We start from the raw sequence: 22944 nt of genomic DNA on the forward strand, positions 1-22944 counted from the left end.
TGCATCCACCTCCTGGTACCACAGCACCTCAAAGGCCCTTAAAACAAGGCTCCAGACCTCCCAAAACAAACTGGTCAGGCTCCTACTTGGCCTCACCCCCCGAACCCACCTCACCCCTGCCCACTTTGACAGGCTGGGATGGCTTAGGGTCGACGACAGAGTACAGCATCTTGCAATGGGTCTGGTCCACAAGATTAGATACACCACCAAGATACCCATGTACCTGTCTAAATACTTCCTAAATGTAAACGAAGTCCACACCCACAACACCAGAGGGAGTGCAACAAACCATGTACAACCCAGATTCGGCACAAACAAGGGACTAAATTCTTTTCGCTCCTATGCGACCAAAATGTGGAACGCCCTACCAACAGTCATTAAGACATGTGAATCCCTTGGCTCCTTCAAAACTGCTCTCAAAGGGCACCTACGGATGGCTGCAATTCGAAACTGGCCTCTGTAAAAGCTGAATTTGTATCTGGATTGTACTATGTTTTTGTATGGACGTGGTGTTGGGTGCCTGCACATATGCACACATGGCATCAACGCATGGTGTTGTGTGCAGGCGCCCTACACTCTGTCTTTGTACTATGGATTGTACTATGTTTTTGTATGGACGTGGTGTTGGGTGCCTGCACATATGCACACATGGCATCAACGCATGGTGTTGTGTGCAGGCGCCCTACACTCTGTCTTTCGTTTTCTTTTCTTTTATCCCCCTGTTCCCCTCACTGTATATATACTTTTTTTCCCTTTTCGCTTCCTATATGATGAATTCCTGTTCTGTTCTTTAACTACATAGAAGTGTCTATTTGTTTGTCTCTAAATGTTTTGATGAATTGAACAATGTGGACCCTGTTGTAAACAAGTGTAAGGCTTAATTGGGTCGTCCACTCACAGTTAACAGTCTTTGTATTGAGTTTGTGCTTGAAATGTACTGTAATTCTGCAAACTGTTAATAAAGATTTCAATCAATCAATCAATCCCACTTGATCTCTGTAGCTGTTCTGTGTGTGTGTGTGTGTGTGTGTGTGTGTGTGTGTGTGTGTGTGCGTGCGCGCGCGCGCGCATATGTGTGTGCAACCGGCACACGTATTTTGAGGTCGAATGTAATTGATCATAAACAAAACCAACACAAATCCACTCATTGCACTTGGGAATTAGTCAATACACTGGCATCACTGCAATATGGGCACCCAGTCTCGCAAAAACAAACTCCTTTCATGTGCTTTCTCGTACTGCATGGTACTCCAAGAAAATCAATATCTAATTTCTCAGCCCAATGGCATACATGGGAGGCTTCACTCTCACATAATACTCTGTGGCAGACAGTACGTGGGTGTATATTTTCCCCACACAATAAACAACATGCCCACATTTAGGGTTGTATAGTAGCCTATCAGTCTTCAATTATTTTCTAAATTGCATTTGCATCTGCAGCGTGTCCTGATATACAATAAAGGAGGATGGCAATTGTGTGTCTCATGCAAGACTCTCCAACAGAATGAGTGAATGTTAATCACATTGGCTGTTAATTATGGTGATCTGATAAATCCATTTACTTTTTGGTAACATATTTGTCATCTTTCAGTATTAACTTCACTTCACATGTAGCCTAAAGTTCATTAATAATGTGGTTACCTGAGTTTAGGCTTAAGCAAACAATCTAAGGTGCATGCGCGCGTACCTACCTATTAGGATAAGAGCACCGAAGTCTGACGTCACTTTCAGTAGAGGGCGTCAGTCCCCAGGTTCATGTATTTGTTTAGTTCCATTGAAAAATAAACATGTCACCCCGGCCGCTTCACTCATGGATATGAAGAATCAACTGACTGAGAGAAAACGCTAATGTTACTGCTGCTGAATTAGTTAGATTTTCGCTAGAAGCAGACTGTATCATATATGAGTGACTGACTGTTGCAAACGATACAGAGACACCTCCCTGACAATAACGCCGAGACAGCTTGTTTATTTTTGGACCACAACGCTTATAGTAGACGATATTAAGATCACCCCATGTTATTCTCCATAGAGAAATTACTTCCGCGAACCAGGGGAATCGAAGGGATGAGCGAGTTACGTCAGGACTTCGGTGCTCTTTGTCTGATGTCAGGGAGGTGCCTGATTAAAGGAGATGGAAATCAGCTTGTTTTAATGCAAAGAGAAACAACTGCTGCTAGTCATTAGTGGGGACTTGGAAGATACAAACAACCAACATTAAATGTGACTTCAGACACTTCCCTGATCTGTTTTCAGTGTGGAATATATTAATGTTAGGCCTATCTTTATACATAAATTAACTCTTTTCCAAAGCAAGCAAGGCTTGCAGGCGGAAGCCACAGACTGGGCTGGTGGGGCAAAGCTGTTGCGTTGAACTAGACCAGCTGTGGCATTGAAAAGAGGATTACAGGTAAGCGCACAACACACTCACTTCTAATGTGCTGACCGGTTAAAGACCAGCTAAAATGGCTTTTCGTGACCATTATTCCTAGTGAAACACAAGTGTGAGGGGTGATCGATAGGGCCTCTCAGCCAATCACAGTACTGGGGGTAGTGGGGGTTTAACACCAGGGTTTAACTCTGGCTTAACCCCTGGTTTAACCAGCCATAGAGTAAGAGTTCACCGTTCACTTCATGGGGCCAGTCCTCTTCTTCATAGGCTTTTATTGGTGAATAGTGACAATGGCCTGAACCGGAAGTTGACTGAATGCATTTGAGTCCATAGGCTTTACAGTGACAAACGAGTTACAATTACATAACCACGTGACCGGGCTGTTTTCTGCCCCCTCAATGTCGTACCTCTGTCTTACTATGACTCTGACCCAGGGTTAAACCAGGGGACTTTTCCATCTTAATATGTTTCCATTCTCCTGCATAGTTGCATTAGTCCCCTCAGGCTATGGGATCAAAACAGAGGAGGCTGTGAATGGTCAAATCCGCCCCTTACTGTTAGGTTTATAGGCCAGTCAATCTAAGCTAAAAAGGGGCATGACCCAAAATATATTACAATAGTAATCGTTCAAGGTTTCTTATGATCCTTAGGCTCATCCAAATAATGGATTATTATATACATTTTGGATCATGGTAAATTCAGGGATTGGGGGTTGGGGTATCATTGAAAACCTACAGTATATAAGGCAAACATTTCAAATTTGAATTATGCTTTAGTTTAAGTAGCATGTGACGTGTCAAACTAGTTTTTTTTTTCATGATTCTTAACCCATTCCATCCAAGCATTAGTTTTGCACAAAAAACACTCCTTGAATTTGGCCATAGCCAATTTCCCAAACGGCTATGGCCGTTTTCCAAAATGTATACATAATAATCCATTTTTAATGTTATTTGGATGACCCCGGATCATAAAAAACCTTTTAGCTATTGCAATTTCTTTTGAGTCAAGTCTTGGTCTATAGTTTTTGATAAGTCACTTCAAGCAAAGGGCTCGCTCAACTCAAGGACGATCCAAATAAGGTCTTGAATATACTGCAGGATGCAGATTCAGATATAGCCTACCTGTGAAGAAGTCTTTTTTTAAAATAATGTTTATTTATGATCTGCAGCAGCAGTCTACCGCGTGTGTGTGTGTGTGTGTGTGTGTTTGTGCGCGCGCTCCTCATCGGTATAGATATCAAACAGGGGACCAAGCAGCGTTGAGCGGAAGGCATTGTAATGTGAGGCTGAGAGATATTGAAGTGTCCTTGTGTGCAGAATCAGATAGCATCATTATTTCATATCGTCCATATTAATTGGGTCAGCAGCTGCAAGAAGTTGACCTGTGCTAGTGTTGCTTGGCAACTGTGTCCCTTAGTATTGGAAAATGTAAAGCTACAACTTTACATAGCAGGATGAGCAGCATAAAAAAATAAACACAAGTGCTGTCCAGTAGCAAATGTATAGATTTATTGGTAACACATGATTCCTCAACAGACACACATCATACAGTATAGTGTACAGTGATTCTCAACCTGTGGGCCGGCCGGGCCCAGGGACCGCTGGTTGGGCCGTGAAGTGTAGCCAATGTTTTTCTTTAAAACCTCGGAAAGCGAGTTTTCATTGTGATGTTGCAAAATAGTTACTATAGTTCCATTGATCCAAGCTGGAACACAAAATGTTTGATTGATTATTAAAGCAAACAGGCTCTGGTAAAATGCATATGGCCCACCCATCTGTCCACTTGAGAGATGGGTGGGCCGCGGACATTTTTAAGATGTGAGAGGCCCTGATCCAGAGACGGTTGAGAGCCACTGAAGTGTAGAATACTAAGCAAATATGAAAGATATCCTTCTGATTTGATATGAAAATAAATAAATAAAATAATAAATGCAAACACACAGACGGATGACAAATTATTTGTTAGTATTTCAATACAATAATATAAAACATCATACATGGACACCAGCAGGTATAGTGACATTCTTTTCTTTTAACCCATACATTACAATAAAAAAAATAACAATAATAATAATAATAATAATATCACCACCACCACATGCCAGTCTGTCCTTCACCGAGACTGTTTACGAAAGGTTTAGGGCTCAATGGACAATCTAATTCACTGTTGGGTCAAAACTTTGTATGTCCAAAACTGTTTTCAATTTAAAAATTACAAGCTATTGTGTGTTTGTAGATCTGTTATTTTCACTTATTGTGTGTGTGATTAAGTAACTTAAGTAAGGCATTCATTTGAGGAACAAATAACTTGGAGATGCTATAGGTTTCTGCCCGACAACAGCTATATTCAGTTTCAGTATATATTTTATACACCAAACAGATCATTTAACCACTTAAATATGTTATACTTGTCTGTGAAAATAGCGGTTCTACAAGCTCACAATGTGTTGCGATAAGATGCATTGTGTGCTTGTAGATCAGCTATTTTCACTATACTGTAAATGTATTCTTTCCCCCTGGATTCAGAATCATGAAAAACCCCTAGTTTAACATGTCACGTGCTACTTGAAGCAAAAGGAAAATTTGACATTTTTGCCTGCCATTAATGGTAGGGTCACAAGAAACCCCTATAAAAAAGATTGCCCAATACTAACAGCCGGTGAGCAAGTGGTTTCATGTATGTATATAGACAATATTTTAGGCCAATAAAAAAGACTACCATACCAAATTTCCCACTTTAAACAAAAGAAGCCTGTCGACTGCCGGACTACTAGTGGTGTGTTTCCTATAAACTATTCATATCGTTGCTGTAGGTAGGGCAGAAACCTCTTATCTCCAAATTCCAACTGTTTGTGTTTTTCCGTCATACTACGGCATCACATAAGAGTATCAAAAGTGGCAAATCCGCAAGCTCAAATCTGCTACTTTTGAATTTGAATCCAGAAAAGTCAATGTTTTGGACATTAGTAAATGTTAGGTGGTGTTGCTGTTCTACAGACAGCCAGTCGGTTCAAGAAATTGCAGATTGAGGCTTTGACGTTTGCTTCTATGAAATAGCCGACACCATTTATAGCGTTTTATGACCCATTCTAATACACGTGTCAGTCATGGTGACTTTAATCCATGCAAAAGCTATACTCCATTGACCACCGGGGTTCCCCAGGGCTCTATACTTGGCCTGCTACATTTGCTGTTCTCGCAGTATGTTCTCCCCAGGCCAGAATAGGGATGCGATATTTAAACATACCATAATTATGGTATGTGCACAGAGAAAACGGAGTAATGAACACACACACACACACACACACACACACACACGCACATGCATGCACAGTAAATGTGCGCAAGCATACGGTAGTAGAAAATATCACTGATTAATTACAGTATATCAACTATGTGCACAAAAGCACATTCAAATATCTGTCCACACACACTTTAATGCGCAAACACAGACGGTATACACACAAACATGCATATACAGTACCACGCACATACAGTGTGCACACACACACACACACACACACACACACACACACACACACACACACACACACACACACTTACACACTTACAAGGTTATCCTCCAGAGTTGAGTGACTATTGCAGAACAGAAAACTAACACAGCACACATTTTCGGTTTAAATCAAGTGTCACAAGTTAGGTTGAAGAAACAAATACATACTGTAACTGTTGTTATTATTGTGTTTTCACGCATAATAGCCCCTTATTCTCCATCGTAGGGCTGGGTAATTAACCGGAAATGTATCAAATCCGACGTTTAGAAACTCTCACCTTGCTTTCGTCGATTAATCGAATAATCAAGAAGCAATTTTGGGGGGATTTTAAATGTAATTTTGTCAACTAATTGACACAAAATAATTGAATAACTATTAGTCTGATTAACCACTCAAGCCCTATTACATTATTATATTGTACAGTGGTGGCACAAATAGTGCAAATAGCCTATCTGCAATTGGCTATTTTCACTATAAATGAAAATCAATGACTTTATTAAAGTCGATAAATAGTTGTATCAGTTATTAAAATCAATTAGTGATTAAATATTGCGCCCCCAAGCGTAACATATACAGTACAGACTTTGTCAGAGAACTATGAGGTCAGTTTAAAAAGAGTGTAGAAAACTTTTCATTAAATTTAATTGATCTGAGTTCATCGAAACTAGCACCTTCCACATGGTTGTATTGCCCAGCCCTACGTCCACTGTGTCCATACATTTTTGCAGCCTTCATACTTTTATCTGGGCGGAAAAAGAAACATTTCTAGGAATATATTATAGATTATATTATGGCATACCATATGGTTATGTGTCAGCATGCAATATTGTTATGCTTGCTTATAAATATTTAGATTTCAAATTGGGGGAAATTGATAGTGCTGCTGCAGTTCGCTCATCTGTAAGAATAAAAAAAAGGAGGAAACAAATGGTCAGGTGACGTGCAGCTGTCACGGTCAAAACCATATTCCTTTTGAAAACACCTGCATTTAAAAGTCATGTTTCTTTCAGGCTGTGTGGGAACTCAAGCTTTATTTTTTGGTGCAGAACTCCCTTTTGAACGTTGGAAAATGGGAAATTTATGCCAAGGGCAAAACTACCTTTTCAGACCTCATTGGTATTCAAGCGCAGGTGCATTCAGCCACATAAGCAATCACAAAAGTGACTTGTTGGTTTGTTGTTTGATCTCAGCTGGCTTGGTTTATTAGCCTGCAAATTGATAATCTTAGCGGGGAGATGAACAGACCATTAATGTGTGTCACTGTTCATAATCATAATCATGTCATTTCAACATGAAATGAGGATGCGTGTGTGTGTGTGTGTGTGTGTGTGTGTGTGTGTGTGTGTGTGTGTGTGTGTGGGGGGGGGGGGGTGGCGGGGAGGCAGTGGCGCAGGAGGAGGTACAGTAGAGCGGCCATGTTGGAAATGTTCGTGGTTCAATCCCTGGCTCCTCCTCCTGCCTGCGTGTCGAAGTGCCTTTGAGCAAGACACTGATCTTCTCCCGATGAGGGTGGTGCAGTACCTTGGATGGCTGCCTCCGCCATCTGTGTGTGAACGCGTTAATGCAATTGTTCTCAAAGTGAGGTCCGAGGACTGCCAGGTGGTGCTTGAGGGGGTTCCACAGGGTCCCCAGCAAAATGTGTTATTAAAGCATCAACATCAGGTTACCCAATTTAAACCTATATGCATTTGAAAACAGCCAATCTCGGATCTACAAGCTCACAATCTGCTGTAAGCTTGTTGAGCTTATTTTCAAAAATGTATCTAAATTATTTAAGTTTTTGAAATGTCTTGAATAGTTTTGAAACATTAACACAAATCTTCTCTTATGGGGGTCAAATGCATGTTCTGTTGGGGTTCCTTGATATAAAAATGTAAGAAGCACTGGTTTAATGTAATGCACATTTTAAAACAATTTGGATAAAGCTGTTTAAATAAATGCAGACCGTATGAGGGGGTAAAAAGACGGGGAGAGACAAGAAATGAATCAAAGTGGATCTGATGAGGTAACCATTGTCCATGCAAAAAGAGGACATACTGTATCCAATAGTCTGAGCATACATAACATCTGGGACATCTTAAAAGTTTCTGCCTACATACCGTCATAGTATGCGTCCATCAGTAAGTGAACACACCAAATATCAAGGCACACATTTTGCTGTAACAGTGTTGTGAAACGATAAAATCCACATCACCTGGAGTAGGCACCAAATGTAGTTTAACAACATGAAAATAGATTTACGAAAACATGTACTCTAGCAAGCACCAAGATGCTGTCTAAAGCTGTCTAATGTTTTGTGGTCCAAACGTACAAAAATCTACATGTTATTGTAATTTAGAGACCTGTTGTTCTTCACTGACAGACAGAAGCAGAGGGTTCTCTTGCGATGCTTAACTCCGTTCTAGTGAAAAATGATTCCTCAAGACCTCAAAATTACAATGTTCAACCTTGATACAGAAAACGGACATGCCCTCGTTTGAAAATCTTTCAGTCTCCCACCATCAAAATGTTTTAGAACCACCGACCAAACTTCGTTGTTTCTATGGCGTCGGCGAGGTTTTGTGGACGTCGAAAGAGACGGCCGGCTCACCCTGCATCTCGCCGTTGATCGTGACGCCGCTCGTGTGCGTGTTCTGCGTGTTCTGGTTCTCCGATGTCTCCATGGACACGGAGGACGTGGAGTTAGTCAAGGGCGTCATGCCGAAGTGAGCGCCGTCCACCGAGAGGAGCATAGGCGTGGCCGCCCGCCTCAGCGTCTCGCTCATGGACAGGTGGACCTCCGTGGGCGTCACGCCGCCCATCTCCTTGCTGCTGTAGTCCGACGGCGACTTGCGCTTTATCCTCTCGTACGTCTTGTCCTGGCTCTCCGGGAAGGTCTCGCACTTCTGGAAGCGCCCGAGCAGCCAGATGAAGAAGCCGAAGAGGCCAAACATCGCCAAGCTGGGGATGAAATGATCTGGGTTATTATGACTAAAACTAACAATTTAGTTGTTGGGGTCATTTAATTTCTCCCCACACACATTTTAATGAAATGAAACTCTATAGCGTTTAACTAAACTAAAATAATTGATTTCCTTAGTTTTAGTCTTTGTCAGTACCAGATATTTGTCTTAAAAATAGCTGAAATAGCTGATCTACAATGACAATGCGAGGCACCATGTTGTGAGCTATTATGCTTTTAAGTACTGTAGTAGAGTTTTATTATGTGTTAGTGTTTTTATAGTGAAGTCGGGTGTATCGTGTCTGTATGTTAGTTATCTTCACTGCACACCACTGAACAAATTTACGAAAGGAAACTAAAGGAGCAACTTGGACAATGGACACTCATGCATGAAGCATGAGTTCAAGTCCGTTTCTCTCCCCAGGTTGGCGGAGCTGGGTGTCTAGAGCCCAGGATCACATTAGGTAATTGACACAGGGGTGAAAAAAATGGGTTACATTTTATTTTATTTTATAATAATAATAATCCAACCTGGGGATGAACGCCAGGCACTTGACGTCCAGGCTGTGGCCCAGGTATCGGCTGTGGAGGAACATGTCTCGCTCCACGTAGGAGCGGTTGGTGACGGGGTCCAGCGCCTCCGAGCGCCACTCGTAGGTCAGCGTGCTGCGGTTGAAGCTGGTCAGCGTCTCGGGGTACTCCACGGTGAAGATGCGGTCGCCGGGCCCCACATACTGGCCGTACTCGTAGGGCTTGTAGAAGATCTGGTTCTTCCACATGTTCAGGTCCAGGATCAGCACCAGGAAGATGATGCCGTAGTTGAACCACTTGCCTGTGTAGTGAGTGGGGGAGGGATTGGAGCACTGTTGTTTTTTGGCAGCAGATTTTTAGTTTTAGTTTTTAGTCATAGTCCCTTGAATAGTTTTCATTTAGTTTTAGTTACATTTTAGTCACCTGGAATGTTTTAGTGTTAGTCTAGTTTTAGTCGACTAAATCTACAGTTGATTTAGTCGACTAAAATGTGTTTTGGCGGGCCTTGATGCCGTCGTAAGGAGTATTTTATGAAAATAGCTGATTTACAACGCGTCGCACTGCGACGTGTTGTGAGCTCTTAGATTGGCTATTTTCAGCATGCAACGAATTGTAAAATGACTTATACTGGATCTCTTGTCCACTAGTCCCTCCCTAACATTTAGTCTAGTTTTTATTTGTTGACGAAATTGTCAGTATATTTAGTCTTAGTCTTTAGTTTTAGTCATCATAGCTTAGTTTTAATTTAGTTTCCATATAGTTTCCGTAGATAAGATGGCAGGGTGACCATGTGTTGTTTACTGTATAGTGAGGTCGCAGGGACACTGGTTGCCTAGGAGATGGGTGGCGACAGCTGACAAGGACGTTGTGAAGAGGGGGGAAACCAATGCATCCATGTACAGTATAAATGCTGTATTTGCTGTGTAGAACTTCAGAAACTCAAGCTATCAGGAAGCGTTCCCCACACTTATAAGATACTTTCTCATGGAATGAATACATCCTAAATATTCACTGTAATGAGAAGTATAAAATCTCTTTATTTGGTTTGAAGGGACACTTCACCCCTTTTGCAACCAGATCTTATTTTAATTATGTTCTGGGAGACAAACACTTTCCCTGGGTTTTTATGTGGGTAATATGTACTGTATGTTTTATATATTTTAGTATTGCAAAGTGTCCATGATGTCATGGACACTGGGCTCACTTATTTACTGGACTACATGTTGTCTCAGTAAGACAGCCCTCCCCCTATCTACAAGGAGGAGCAGTGCACCAAAGCATTATGAGAATTGTAGTCCAGGAAGGAAGTGAGCCCAGTGTCCATGAGATCATGGACACTTTGAAATACTAAAATATCTAAAAACACATATTGCCCACATAAAAACCCCAGGAAAGTGTTTCTTGTCTCCCAAACATCATTAAAATAAGATCTGGTTGTAGAAGGGTCTTTCATAAACCCTAATGGTCTCAGATAGCCTATTTATTTCATAAAAGCAAAGGTTAAAGCCTCAAACCCCCCCCCCCCCCCCTCCTCCTACAAAAAAACCTAGGCCTATCATTGAAAACGAATTCCTAGCCAGGTCAGTCGCGCTGGCCTTCTGAAAGGACCTTTTTTAGGACAAAACGTAAAGCAGCGTGTTATGCAAAAATGCCTGTTTAATAAGCGGCATGCAAAACATGTATAGAAAGCCTTGTCCCTATTCAACAAGCCGGTAATGTATGTCGTAGACTGATGCATGAACTAGCCTAACCCATTTAGGCCTGACATCGAATTGAGAAAAATGTCTTATAAATCATGACAGTTTTCTGAAATAGCTATGTTTTTATCTCAGTGGTGCTCAATATTTCATATCAAGGAACGCAAAAATTATATGCATTTGGCCTCCGACCCCAATCTGAAAATATGTTGTTCCAGAAGCAAAGATTTGAGTTAAAAATGTTCGCTCTGAAAGAATATATATTCCAAATTTGCGACACATTTTCACGATTTTTCAAAAATAGCAGATCTACAAGCTTGTAGATCTGTTTAAAATAATGGTTAAGACACCAAAAGGGGTTCCCGGACGCCCAGAATGGGCTAATAGTCCCAATGAGATGTATGAGCAGAGCCAAGACAAGATATTCACCACACTCATTCATATATTCATTCATTAATTCATCAGGTATTGCTGCATGACATTGACTTTGGGCTCACTCACATATTAAGCACCAATAGAGTGAATAGACCCATCCGGAGGTGCAGAGACTCTTCTATCTTCTATCTTAATGAGATCACTACATTTCCATCACACAGCTCATCTCTGCCGGGTGACTGATAGCAAAGGCAGAGAGCAGCCAGGCTGTACAATACATCATCGCTGCAAAACTTGTAACTCCATATTTTCAAACATTACACATACGTTTGTACATCAGTCTGTCTTGCTTCTAAACCAAAATCGTTAAACCAGTGGATATGTTCTCGAACTTTCTCGTTCCTGATTGTTTTCTGTCATACGTCTCCTGTAATGTCTACCATTTTGTAATGTATGTCTATGTCTTGTCTGTTTCTTGAACGGTGACGTCATGGACGCAAAACAAATGTCAGTGCAAGTTGTATCGTATCGTATTCGGTTGGGTAAATGTATGCCATACTTTAACGTATAAGACCATCACATAAAAGTATAGAATGGCTAAATCAAGCAAAAGCCATTAAGAGAATTTCAGACTAGAAGGCTTTCTTACCTTTTATTTGTAGCCCCACCAAAGAGGTCCAAGGTGTTATTTTGATTTTGTTATTTGGAAATAAGCGAATTAGCACTAAAACCCAACACTCCATTGAGGGCTTATCGTAGGGGAAATAGCCAATAATGCACTTTTGCACAAAATAACACCTGGACCTCTTTAGTGGGGACATAACAACTACAAATAAAGGTAAGAAAGCCGAAATTGTCCGAAATTGTCCTTTAAAGGATGCATAACACTGGTTTCTTTCAAAATTGGCCTGATCCTTCCCTGAAGAAGACCTTGCCAGGTTGCGGTTACAAAATTTGTTTTTGGTGAATTAAATAATGAACGTCGATTCGCGGGACAGCAGGTTTTTATATCCAGTTCACTGCCCGTGAGTTTTTGGTCTTCAAAATGAAAGCTAGCTCTGAAAAGACATACTGTATATGGTCAGGGATGAACATGGGGCGAAATACATGGGGTGAAATACATCTATCTGGTAGTAGATTTGTTAATGTCTGACTGTACCACGAGCTGTTTACATTTCTGCAGTGTTGATTTCGTCGACTTTAAATAAAATCCCAAACCATGAAATGGTTGCGCTGCTACGTGTTGTGAGCTTGTAGATCGCTATTTTCAGTAAGTGTAAAATCAGTCATTACGACGGCATCAAGGCCGGACAAAATACATTTTAGTCGAGTAAAACTAGACTAACACTAAGACAATCCTGGTGACTAAAATGTGACTAAAACTAAAGGAAAACTATTCAAAAGACTATCTAAAATCCAAAATTGCTGCCAAAAACAACACTGCATTTCTGTATGGATTTTTCCTCAATTTCCTGAAAAGTAAATGCTTTTGGACATACGAGGTTTCTCTGCCCAACAGTGACGACAACATACAGTATACCTCTCCCTCCCGTCTCTCCCAGAGACATGCTGTTAATATGCTCTTACTTAAACCAATCACGTTGCGCAGGGAGCCGTCTCCATAATACTTAATGGCTAATTGGCTATGCAGTGCACTAGAGTTAACAACCCCTGCGGTTTGAATCGGTGAGCGTTTGACCGGTTTAACATTTAGCAGCAGCAGGAGCATTGTTTAGCTCCTTCACTCGATGGGAGTGACGTGCCGTGTGCACAGCTCAGAACCAAATGGAAGAGAACCTGGGTAATGGTTTTAAATGGGAAAGCGGAGTATTATGTGTTTCAAGTGATGACACGCACATTTCTCTCTCTCTCTCTCTCCCCCCCCCCCCCCCCCCCCCAAAAAAAAAATCTAACTCTTAAGACATTTAGAAAATGGCAGTTTCACTAGGCACATTAACTATATATGGTTATGTCTGAGTCGTAGTGAACTCTATATGGTAATAACTATAACCGTATGTATCAGTTATTTTAATAACTATAACCAAATATATTGTACAAGATTGTACATTATAGGAGAGTGTTTCAAGGGACTATTGCTTGGTGGCATTAGTGAAATGTTTATGCTCCAAATAGGCTGTGTGTGATCATATACACTTATACAGTATGAATGCTCCATATACAGTAGGCTGTGTGTGATCATACCTGTGATGTGAATGTGGTACTCCTCTTTAAAGATGCGCTTGCAGACAGGAAGCCTGAACTTGAACTGTGTTGTGGACATTCCTGGCAGGTTCACATCCAGGTCCCCCATGAAGTGGGGAAACTCCCAGTCCTGATGGAGACACACACACACACACACACACACACACACACACACACACACACACACACACACACACACACACACACACACACAGCACAATCTAGCTAATTAAATGCACCACAACTACTTTCAACTTAAGGACAGAACAGATAGATAAACACGCGCACGCACACACACACACACACACACACACACACACACACACACACACATATACACACACACACACACACAATCTAGCTAATGAAATGCACCACAACTACTTTCAACTTAAGGACAGAACAGATAGAGAAATGCAAATTGTCCAGGATAAACACGCAGTATACCGTGCAGTGTGCATGATGCCAAAAGGATGTTTTCATTGCGGGGGTGAACACTGAACTGACGGTGAACTCGCATAAACCCACATAAGGTCGCGAATACAAGCGGCCGAAATGAGTTTTCTTCAGTGGGTGGCTCGCATTTCCCTTAGAGATAGGGTGATAAGTTCAGTGACATGAGAGAGACTCGGAGTAGAGTCGCTGCTTCTTCGCCTGGAAAGGAGCCAGCTTTGGTGGTTCGGGGCATCTGGTTAGGATGCCTCCCGGGCGTCTCCCTATAGGGACGTCCTCGAGACACATCCCACTGGGAGGAGACCCCGGGGCAGACCAAGGCGCAGTGGGAGGAAACACATCGACTAACTGGCCTTGGAACGTCTTAGGGACTAATGTTGCTCTGCGGAGAGGGAAGTCTGGAACACTCTGGTGGAGCTGTTGCCCCCGCGACCCGACTATGGATAAGCGGTTAGCCTTAAAGGGAGGATGTGTGATTTTCATTGGTTGAAATAAGTGTTAAATAGCTCTATATTCTGATAGTACTCAATGCTATAGAGCAGGGGCCTTCAACATTTATTAGGCCAATACAAGGACCCCTTAGCTGAGAGAGAGAGAGACGAAGCGGGGACTTCCCCACTACAATGGGATGCACACACCTTTTTGACTTGAGTACTACTTTTAAAGTGACAAGCTTGACAATATCTACCAACCCCAAAACAACAAATCACATTGCTGAAAATAGTAAAATACTTTGAAAATTTACCCAAGGGGGCTTGGGAATATGTGTTCCAAACACGCTTGGAATGGGAAATAAAGGGGAACATTTTGATTGGTAGGTTGCGTTGTCGCACCCCTCTTGAGCAGACCTGTCGTTGATCCAGGCGACAACGTCTGTGTTAATCGATGCCCGTTTGAAAGGACATGCTACTGACGTTTGCACCTAACACACTTGAAAACAAAGTGTTAAAGCTCTGAAGTGAGCTGACAGGCCCTTCTTGATGTCAATTAATCAAGTCACCTTAATTCAAGTCGCATATTTAGGGCATATGTCATGTAGTCTACCTGCACAGCCTTTGTGATCTACTGGTAGATCCCAATCTACCTTTTGGGCACCCCTTGTCATGGTACGCTCCTTTGTTCTTGGACTTATTACTTGTATTTGTGTTCTGTACCTTATTTTGTAGTAGTGTTCTAGCTGTGATGTCCTGTCTGCCTTGTTTGCTGTCACCTGCCTTGTCTCACCTCCCTGTATTAGTATAACTCTAGCTACCTGCGTTCTGTTGCCTGTTAGCCTATCCCAGAGTTGATTGTGTGTTTCTGTTCACCTGTGTGTAGTTAGTCTTGTCTATATATATGCCCCAGTGTTTTCAGTTCCTTGTCAGTTCGGCGTCATATGATGTGGTCAGTTCCTTGTGTATTTCTAGTTATTGCCTAGTCCTAGTTATTTTCCCAGTTGTTCCAAGTATATTATTCCTTGTGATTTTTCCATGTGGGTTTTTGAGAATGAAACCTCTTGAACAGTCACTTCTCTGCCTGGCCTGGTCGTTCTGCATTTGAGTCCTATACCGTGACACTATTCTATTCTAAAGTGATTCAAAGTTAATGTCTTCCTCAGAGCCAATTACATACACCAAGCAATTTTACCATGCATATTATTGCCCCTTCTATATTCAGTAGTGTAGATTTTTATACACATAAATTCCCATTGACAATGAATGGAGAATTTACGTCATAATTATGTAGACGAGCAAATTAGCAATTTTTGTCCTACACAAAGTTTCAATTCCCATTGAAAATGAATGGATGAATTACGATGATAGGAGCGCCCCTCAGTTCATACGCGCGTGATTTCTTTTTAAATAAAGATATAGCTCAGCTTTATCAGCGTAGCTGCCTGGGTTCCACTCTTGTTTGCTCTCATTTGCATCCAATTTTTATTACAGTCAGGAATTTCCATACGGCTGCATTTCTCGTGGGCCCATGCCAATATCCAATGAAGTGCATAAAGGAAAGGGGATCATGTACTGTATCCCCCTAGATATTAATTAAGACCTCCACTTCTCCTACCATATCGCCTCTGTCAGATGGAAACCTCGTACCACAAACTGTTACTTTTCAGGATTCAAATTCAAAAGTAGCAAAAGCAACAGATCAACAAGCTCCTGCTACTTTTGATGCCTTTGTGTGCCACATGTAGTATGATCAAGTACGGCATTCATTCACGAAAAAAGTACTAAAAACACAAACCGTTTAAAATGTGGAGATAAGAGTTTTCCGCCCGACTGCAACGATAGGCTATATACTTTCGCTGTTCTAGCACTAACAGGCATGACATTTAAACCAAAAACCTCCCTCCCATGGAATAACGAGTCTCTGGGACATATATATATATAAGAAATGTGAGGAATATATATATATATATGCATGTTCACGATTCACACGTATAATTAACCAGACATGTGAGAAATACATTATATATATTATATATATTATTATATATATTATATATATTGTACATCCCACCTTTTCAGACTCCATCATGGCCCATAGCACTTACCCCACCCCCTTAGATAGCAATTCTGTAGACTTAGATAGCATTTGATACAGACTTATAGCATGTTATGTAGACAGCATAAGTGCATTGTATGTAGTCATAGCACGTCATAGTACATATGTGTAGCATAGTAGTATAGATGTATAGCTTATATGTATAGTTTCATTATAGATATTCCACTGTTACTTTCTTAGCTTACGCATGTTTCATGATAAATGTCTTTATGTGATGTAATCCCATGCTTTTTTGTTCTTGCTTAATGTAAGTCGCTCTGGATTAAGAGCGTCTGCTAAATGCCTAAATTGTAAATTGTAAATTGTACATGTGCATGCATGCACACGATTTATTGTGTCAAATAACCAGTGAGAGAAAAAGATAATGCAAAAGAAAATGATAATGCAAAAATGCAGCAGACAGCATGCTATCTGCAGTATCCAGATCCACGTCACTAATTAGGCCAATAATGCGTTTCTCATGGAGGTGAGAGATTAACTGCAGGCAACGAGTGCTGCTTAAATGAAGGCGAATGAAGCCTTTGTGAGCGCAGCGGCGGGATGAGTTTTGTTTTATTGACAAACTCTCTGGCGCACAACGTGTGGTTAGAGCCGTGAGAGCAGCGGCGGGATGAGTTTTGTTTTATTGACAAACTCTCTGGCGCACAACGTGTGGTTAGAGCCGTGAGAGCAGCGGCGGGGGCCCCACCGCCGAAAGGACCGACTAATTGAAATCATAAATAACTTGTTGTAAACGTGCTGGCTGGTACATTGGGAGAGAAACGAGAGGGGTCTGTCATAAACAAAGAAGGAAAATGAAGGGGGGTTGGGGGTGCAGGGGTCTGGCTCCGGGGGACAGTAAGTCGTGTGTGTGTGTTATATTTTTTGCCTAAATCAGCTCTTCATGACACTGTCCACCACTGGTCAAATTGCTTACTGGTATGTCAATGTCCCAAAGATTTATGTTGTTAAAAATATTTCAAACATTCAAAATGTTTTTTTAAATAGCAGATCTACAAGCTCACAACACTCATGTTGTGAGCTTGCAGATCGGCTATTTTCATATAGCTGCGCTGGATACATGTGGATATATACAAGGTTTCTGCCTGACAGTGGTGTTCTACCTGAAGGTGAAATTAAGTCAGGACTCAGGTGGGCTAATTACTCTCCATGACACCCTCATGAATAGTGTTCAACACAATGAACTGAAAGAATGCAGCATCCATGATTAGAGCTGGCTGGGCAATTAAAATGTATCAAAACCCATCTTTAGAACCATGCACTCTTAATCTTGCTCATGTTGGTTATAATTGTGTGTGTGTGTGTGTGTGTGTGTGTGTGTGTGTGTGTGTGTGTGTGTGTGTGTGTGTGTGTGTGTGTGTGTGTGTGTGTGTGTGTGTGTGTGTGTGTGTGTGTGTGAATTCAAAATGTGTCCTCAGTGGGACTATAATGGAGTGATGTCATTACAGTATAATACTCTAGACACTAGACAGGGACGTGCAGAGAGTGTTAAGAGGGGCAGGGGCTGAAATCCCGTAAGAGGGCACCTTTGGACAAAAATAGGGAAAATCGCAGATCTCACAACGTGTCGCACTGTGAGCTTGTAGAGTGCCCTTTTTGTGTGCGCAACAACCCAGCACTCTTTAGCTAGTGTACGACATGGATAAACAAATTTGTTCAATGCAAAATGCTGTATTCAGGAGACTTCGGGGGAAAAAAAGCAATTCTCCTGAATGTTGCCTTCCTTCCAGTATAGCATGGAAAGGAGAGGAGGGCATTTGCATTTCTTTCACCATAGTAAATGCTGCATTCATGGTCTGGAAAGGGCAGTTGTTTTACAGACGGGTAAAATGGCAGCTTGATGTCTATGTGTGCACCTCCCTGCCGGTCTTAGGTATAGGTATACTGTATGATTGTGACAGTGAGCACGAATAGAATATTAGAAGTTATATATTTGCATCCGTCATTAATTTATGTGCATTGTAGCAGGTCTCCTGGGTTGCAAACTACATGAAATAGTCTGGGCCTTGTGTCCCATAATTCTACGAAAAATAAGGGACGCCTAGAAAAAGATAAAATCTCACTCTATATATTAGTTGTACAGTTTTTGTATATTATTTTAACCAGTGCTCTAGAAGATGAGCTTTCTCGTGCTTTAGTGGCCTCTTAGTAATTCCAATAATCAGCAGAGTAGAAATGCACATTTTAAGGGGATAGTAAATATAAGCCCATGAACATGCCCTGTCTAGTTCTAATGCATTTTGTGTGACACTAGTATGGTGAATTTATAGGGCATTAATTTAAGAGAGGGGGGGGGGATGATAATTATGGAGATAGAGGTTTCTCCCTGACAGAAACGGTATGCTATAGTAAAAATCACACACGTGTGAACTGAGTGGTGCAATTCCCCCCCCCCCCCCCCCCCCCCTCTCTCTCTCTCTCTCTCTCATTAGAGACACAGCACTACCCCTCTCTCTGTTTCTGGCGCCCCCTACTGGTATTAATAAGTCACATACTCATGCTCACTTACACAGGTACACAGGTACACGGACATTGCTGGTTGTAGGAGTGGTTGCACCACTCAAAAAGAAAAGTGAGAACCGCAGCTCTACTACAATAGCCTAAATACAAACCAGGAATAAGTGTCAATGCGTTTTTTAGTTTGTTTCCTTTTTTGTTTTAAATTAATGTCGACCTACAAGCTCTAAATGTGTCGCAATGTTTTTGGCTATTTTGTGCTATTTTTGCTGTTCCTGAATCCTGAATCCTGAAAAGTAACAGTTTTGGACACATGAGGTTTCCATCTGGCAGAGACAAGGCTTGAAGTAGGCTTGTTTTCAAACAGTGTTGTTTTTGGCAGCAAATTTTTATTTTAGAAAATAGCAGAACTGTTCTTTGATGGAGGAGGAGGCATATTCTTCCACACACAAGCACATTTTCAGCATTGCATGCAACCAAGTGTAAAATGACTTATACTGGATCTCTTGTCCACTAGTCCCTTCCTAACATTTTAGTCTAGTTTTTAATCTGTTGATGAATTGTCAATACATTTAGTCTTAGTTTTAGTCACCATAGCTTAGTTTTCATTTAGTTCCAATTTAGTATTCGTCAGTGAAAAAAGGTAGTCGACGAACATTTTTCGTCTTGGTTTTAGTCGACAAAAACTACACTGTTTTCAAACCATGCCTATCTGGACCCTGGTTCTGGCTCCCATCATCTCTCTCTCTCTCTCTCTCTCTCTCTCTCTCTCTCTCTCTCTCTCTCTCTCTCTCTCTCTCTCTAAACAGCTATGTGTTTTTGTTTTCTCCACCCAGACAAACACATTTGCATATTCATGAAAGCACTGACACACAGGCTTGTATTGATGTGAGTAGTACTCTCCTGTGGGAGAGAGGAGGACGTTGGATGAAGGAGAGAAAAAGACAGAGAAGAAAAAAGTCATCATCATTGAGGAGAGGAGGAAAACAAAGTGAAAAACAAAGTGGACCAAGGGTCAATTCGGGAGGAGAGATGTAACGGAGTAAACAATTTGTACACATGCGCGTGTGTGATGTGTGCGCCTGTATCGCGTGTGCATGAATATGCATGCTTGTGCACTTGTGTTTGTGAGAAGACAAATGTCCCCAAAAAGCATATTACAATTTCCGAAACAATCATTTCTGAAGACAATTTCGCTGGTCCAGAGAGAAGAGAGAAATCAGACGTGCAAAAAGTGTAGCTTTTCAGTGAAAATCGCAGTTTTAATTCCAAATATGGCACCTGTGTGATTTATGGTGGTGGTGGTGCCGCTGCCCAGAGCATTTTATCTGACAGACTCATGCGTTCCTGTTTCTGACTTGATTCGCGGGACATTGTTCTGTTTGTGTGGGACACGGGACAGATGGTCCAATTTCGGGACTGGGTGGTCACCATCAGTGGTGTCATGCTCGTAGAACGCAGTACCACGCCGTGGTACCAGTAATTGTTTTATGTGCACGCGCAGGGACGGAACGGTGCTTTCCAAGACGCACCAAATACCCAGTGGCCGAATTCAAATGGCTACTACTTTTTATAACAACAGGACACTAGCCAGTCATGCCTACTAGTAGTTCAAATGATTTACAGGTTCTATAGGCCGATTAGGACTTTAGAGGTTATGGTTCAGGCCGGCAGGGTTACGCTACGGTCGGTGTTGTACCTGATTTAGTAAAAAAATATCATTAAGTTAAGGGCGCTCTTATCCTCATCATACATCATGTATCATCATACATCATCATATTATGCCAATCAGCTGAGCACATTCCGTGCTCTCTAACTCACACACACACGCACGCGCACACACACACACACACACACACACACACACACACACACACACACACACACACACACACACACACACACACACACACACACACACACACACACAAAGCTGTGACAGACTGTGACAAAAACATTGACAGACGGAGTAGATCTGAGCCGTTATGATGTTCGTATGACGTACTGTAGGTTATATATATCTGCTATTTTCTTTCCAGGGTTGGGTATAAAAGTGTCACAAAAACGATTACCATTCATGGAATCCTCATCCTAAAATGTTGATGCCCTGACAAATAGCCTATAGCTGTGTGTGTGTGTGTGTGTGTGTGTGTGTGTGTGCGCGCGCCCAGTCCCTGGGCGTGTAGTGTAGTAGTTCTGCAGGTCAACTGCAGCTAGCAGTGATCAAACAGCCTGCGGCACGGCATGGCACGGCACGGCACGGCACAGCTCCATGTGACAGAGTGATGCCAGGACCCTGTCCCAGGCAGCTCCCTGTTTTAATTGGCCACGGGGGACTATATTATGTGTGTGGAGGGGGGTGTGGGCCATACCTGCATGACAATAAGAAGGTCAAAGACCAGGATGAAGGAGGCCAGGAAGGCCCTGGAGACCTCATCGCTGGGCACGAAGCCCCTGTTCAGCTTGTCCCAGCTGATCCAGTCTGTGCTGATCACCAGCACCACCACGGAGGTGAGGGAGATCAGCACCGTCCTGCATAGAGAGAGGAGAGGTCCTTTGTTAAAAAAATCAAATAAAATCACATCACTTAATGACATAAACCCCATATGGTTGAGCGTCCTCAGCCTCTGAGTCCCTCAGGGCTTTCTGCTGCTGTGGGGAAAGCCGTTGAAAATAACAGTTTGTCGTATTATTTTCTGCGGTTTCCAGTTTCCGCACAATATATGGATGCTGGGGTTTAAAGGACAACATTGGTATTTTTCAAGGTTCATGTTTTAGGTTGTTATTAGAGAAAGTAAAAGGTACAGTGTCATTGCATGTCAAAAATGTAATTTACTGCTTTCTTTCGTTTGAACGATTTTAGCCGGGGGACGGGGGCATTCGAACAAGTGGCTAAATGTACTTTTTGTCTTTTTTATGATTTCTTTATTATTATTTACTGTAGTCCAGTCCTACTAGACCCCAGGAAATTACATCTGGCCACAAAATGTGAAGGAGGAGGTGACAAACTGGCGATTGAGCCACGGCACACAGTATGGCAGCCCCCTAGGTTCCAGGTGTTCGTTCAGACACACAGAAAAAAAACTACTGTGGCCAGATGTAATTTCCTGGGGTCTAGTAAGATTATAGTAAATAACAATAAGGAAATCGCCCTAACTTAAACAAAAGGCATATTTAGCCACTTGTTCGAATGCCCGTGTCCCCCTGTCAAAAATAGCTAAAAACGCTAAAACGAATTAAAGCAGCAATTAAAAAGAAATTAACACTCACCTTTTACTTTCTCTAACGACCTAAAACATGAACCACCTTGGTTGAAAAAAATCTAAAGTTGTCCTTTAAGTTGTTAAAGATAGGGTAAGTGAACTCCTTTGGTTAAAATAAATGTTCAATAGTTCTGCAAGTACAGAGTGTTCAGTAACAGGAGACTCCCATGTCACAGCTCTTGAAAGAAAATAAAAGGCATTTTCCAGGTCAGGATATCAATTTCATCCAATGACTATGAGGATAGAGAATGTCAGATAAATCAATTGATTAAGTGTACAGGCTTTGACTGATAGAGAGATGAAGCAAGCAGGGACCCCCTGCTTCACCCATCCACTACGTATTTTGTCAAATTTTGTTGCATGTTAATCTAGGCCTCAGTTCCTCTTTTTCAGTTTTTCAGTGTCATGCGAGCTGCATGACAGAATGGCATGTGTAATGTGTTCTTGCATTTAGTCTGTTGAGCTCAAACTATGCACATTTTGCAATATGAAACTAATAAGGCACTAATTAAGGCACTGACTCAAATGCACAGTCCATCCCAAATGAGGTGAAACATGTCTCTAGTGGG

The 22944-nt window shown here is 41.8% G+C and overlaps 1 protein-coding gene across 2 annotated transcripts in view; it reads right to left on the reverse strand.

Moving 5' to 3' along the window:
* Nucleotides 1–3890: 3890 nt before the first annotated feature.
* The window catches only part of tmem117 (transmembrane protein 117), a 92252-nt gene continuing 73198 nt past the window's right edge, over nt 3891–22944 (reverse strand). For both annotated transcript variants that reach the window (XM_080762419.1, XM_080762418.1), the window contains 4 exons: nt 21485–21644; nt 13653–13782; nt 9379–9679; nt 3891–8846 (listed from right to left, as the gene is read on the reverse strand). In XM_080762419.1, coding sequence (XP_080618545.1) covers nt 8447–8846; nt 9379–9679; nt 13653–13782; nt 21485–21644 — 991 coding nt within the window. In that variant the 3' untranslated portion in view covers nt 3891–8446. The remainder of the gene's footprint in view (nt 8847–9378; nt 9680–13652; nt 13783–21484; nt 21645–22944) is intronic.

The sequence above is a fragment of the Protomyctophum bolini genome (genome assembly GCF_963924005.1).
Source record: "Protomyctophum bolini genome assembly, chromosome: 4".
In the NCBI taxonomy this organism is placed as follows: domain Eukaryota; kingdom Metazoa; phylum Chordata; class Actinopteri; order Myctophiformes; family Myctophidae; genus Protomyctophum; species Protomyctophum bolini.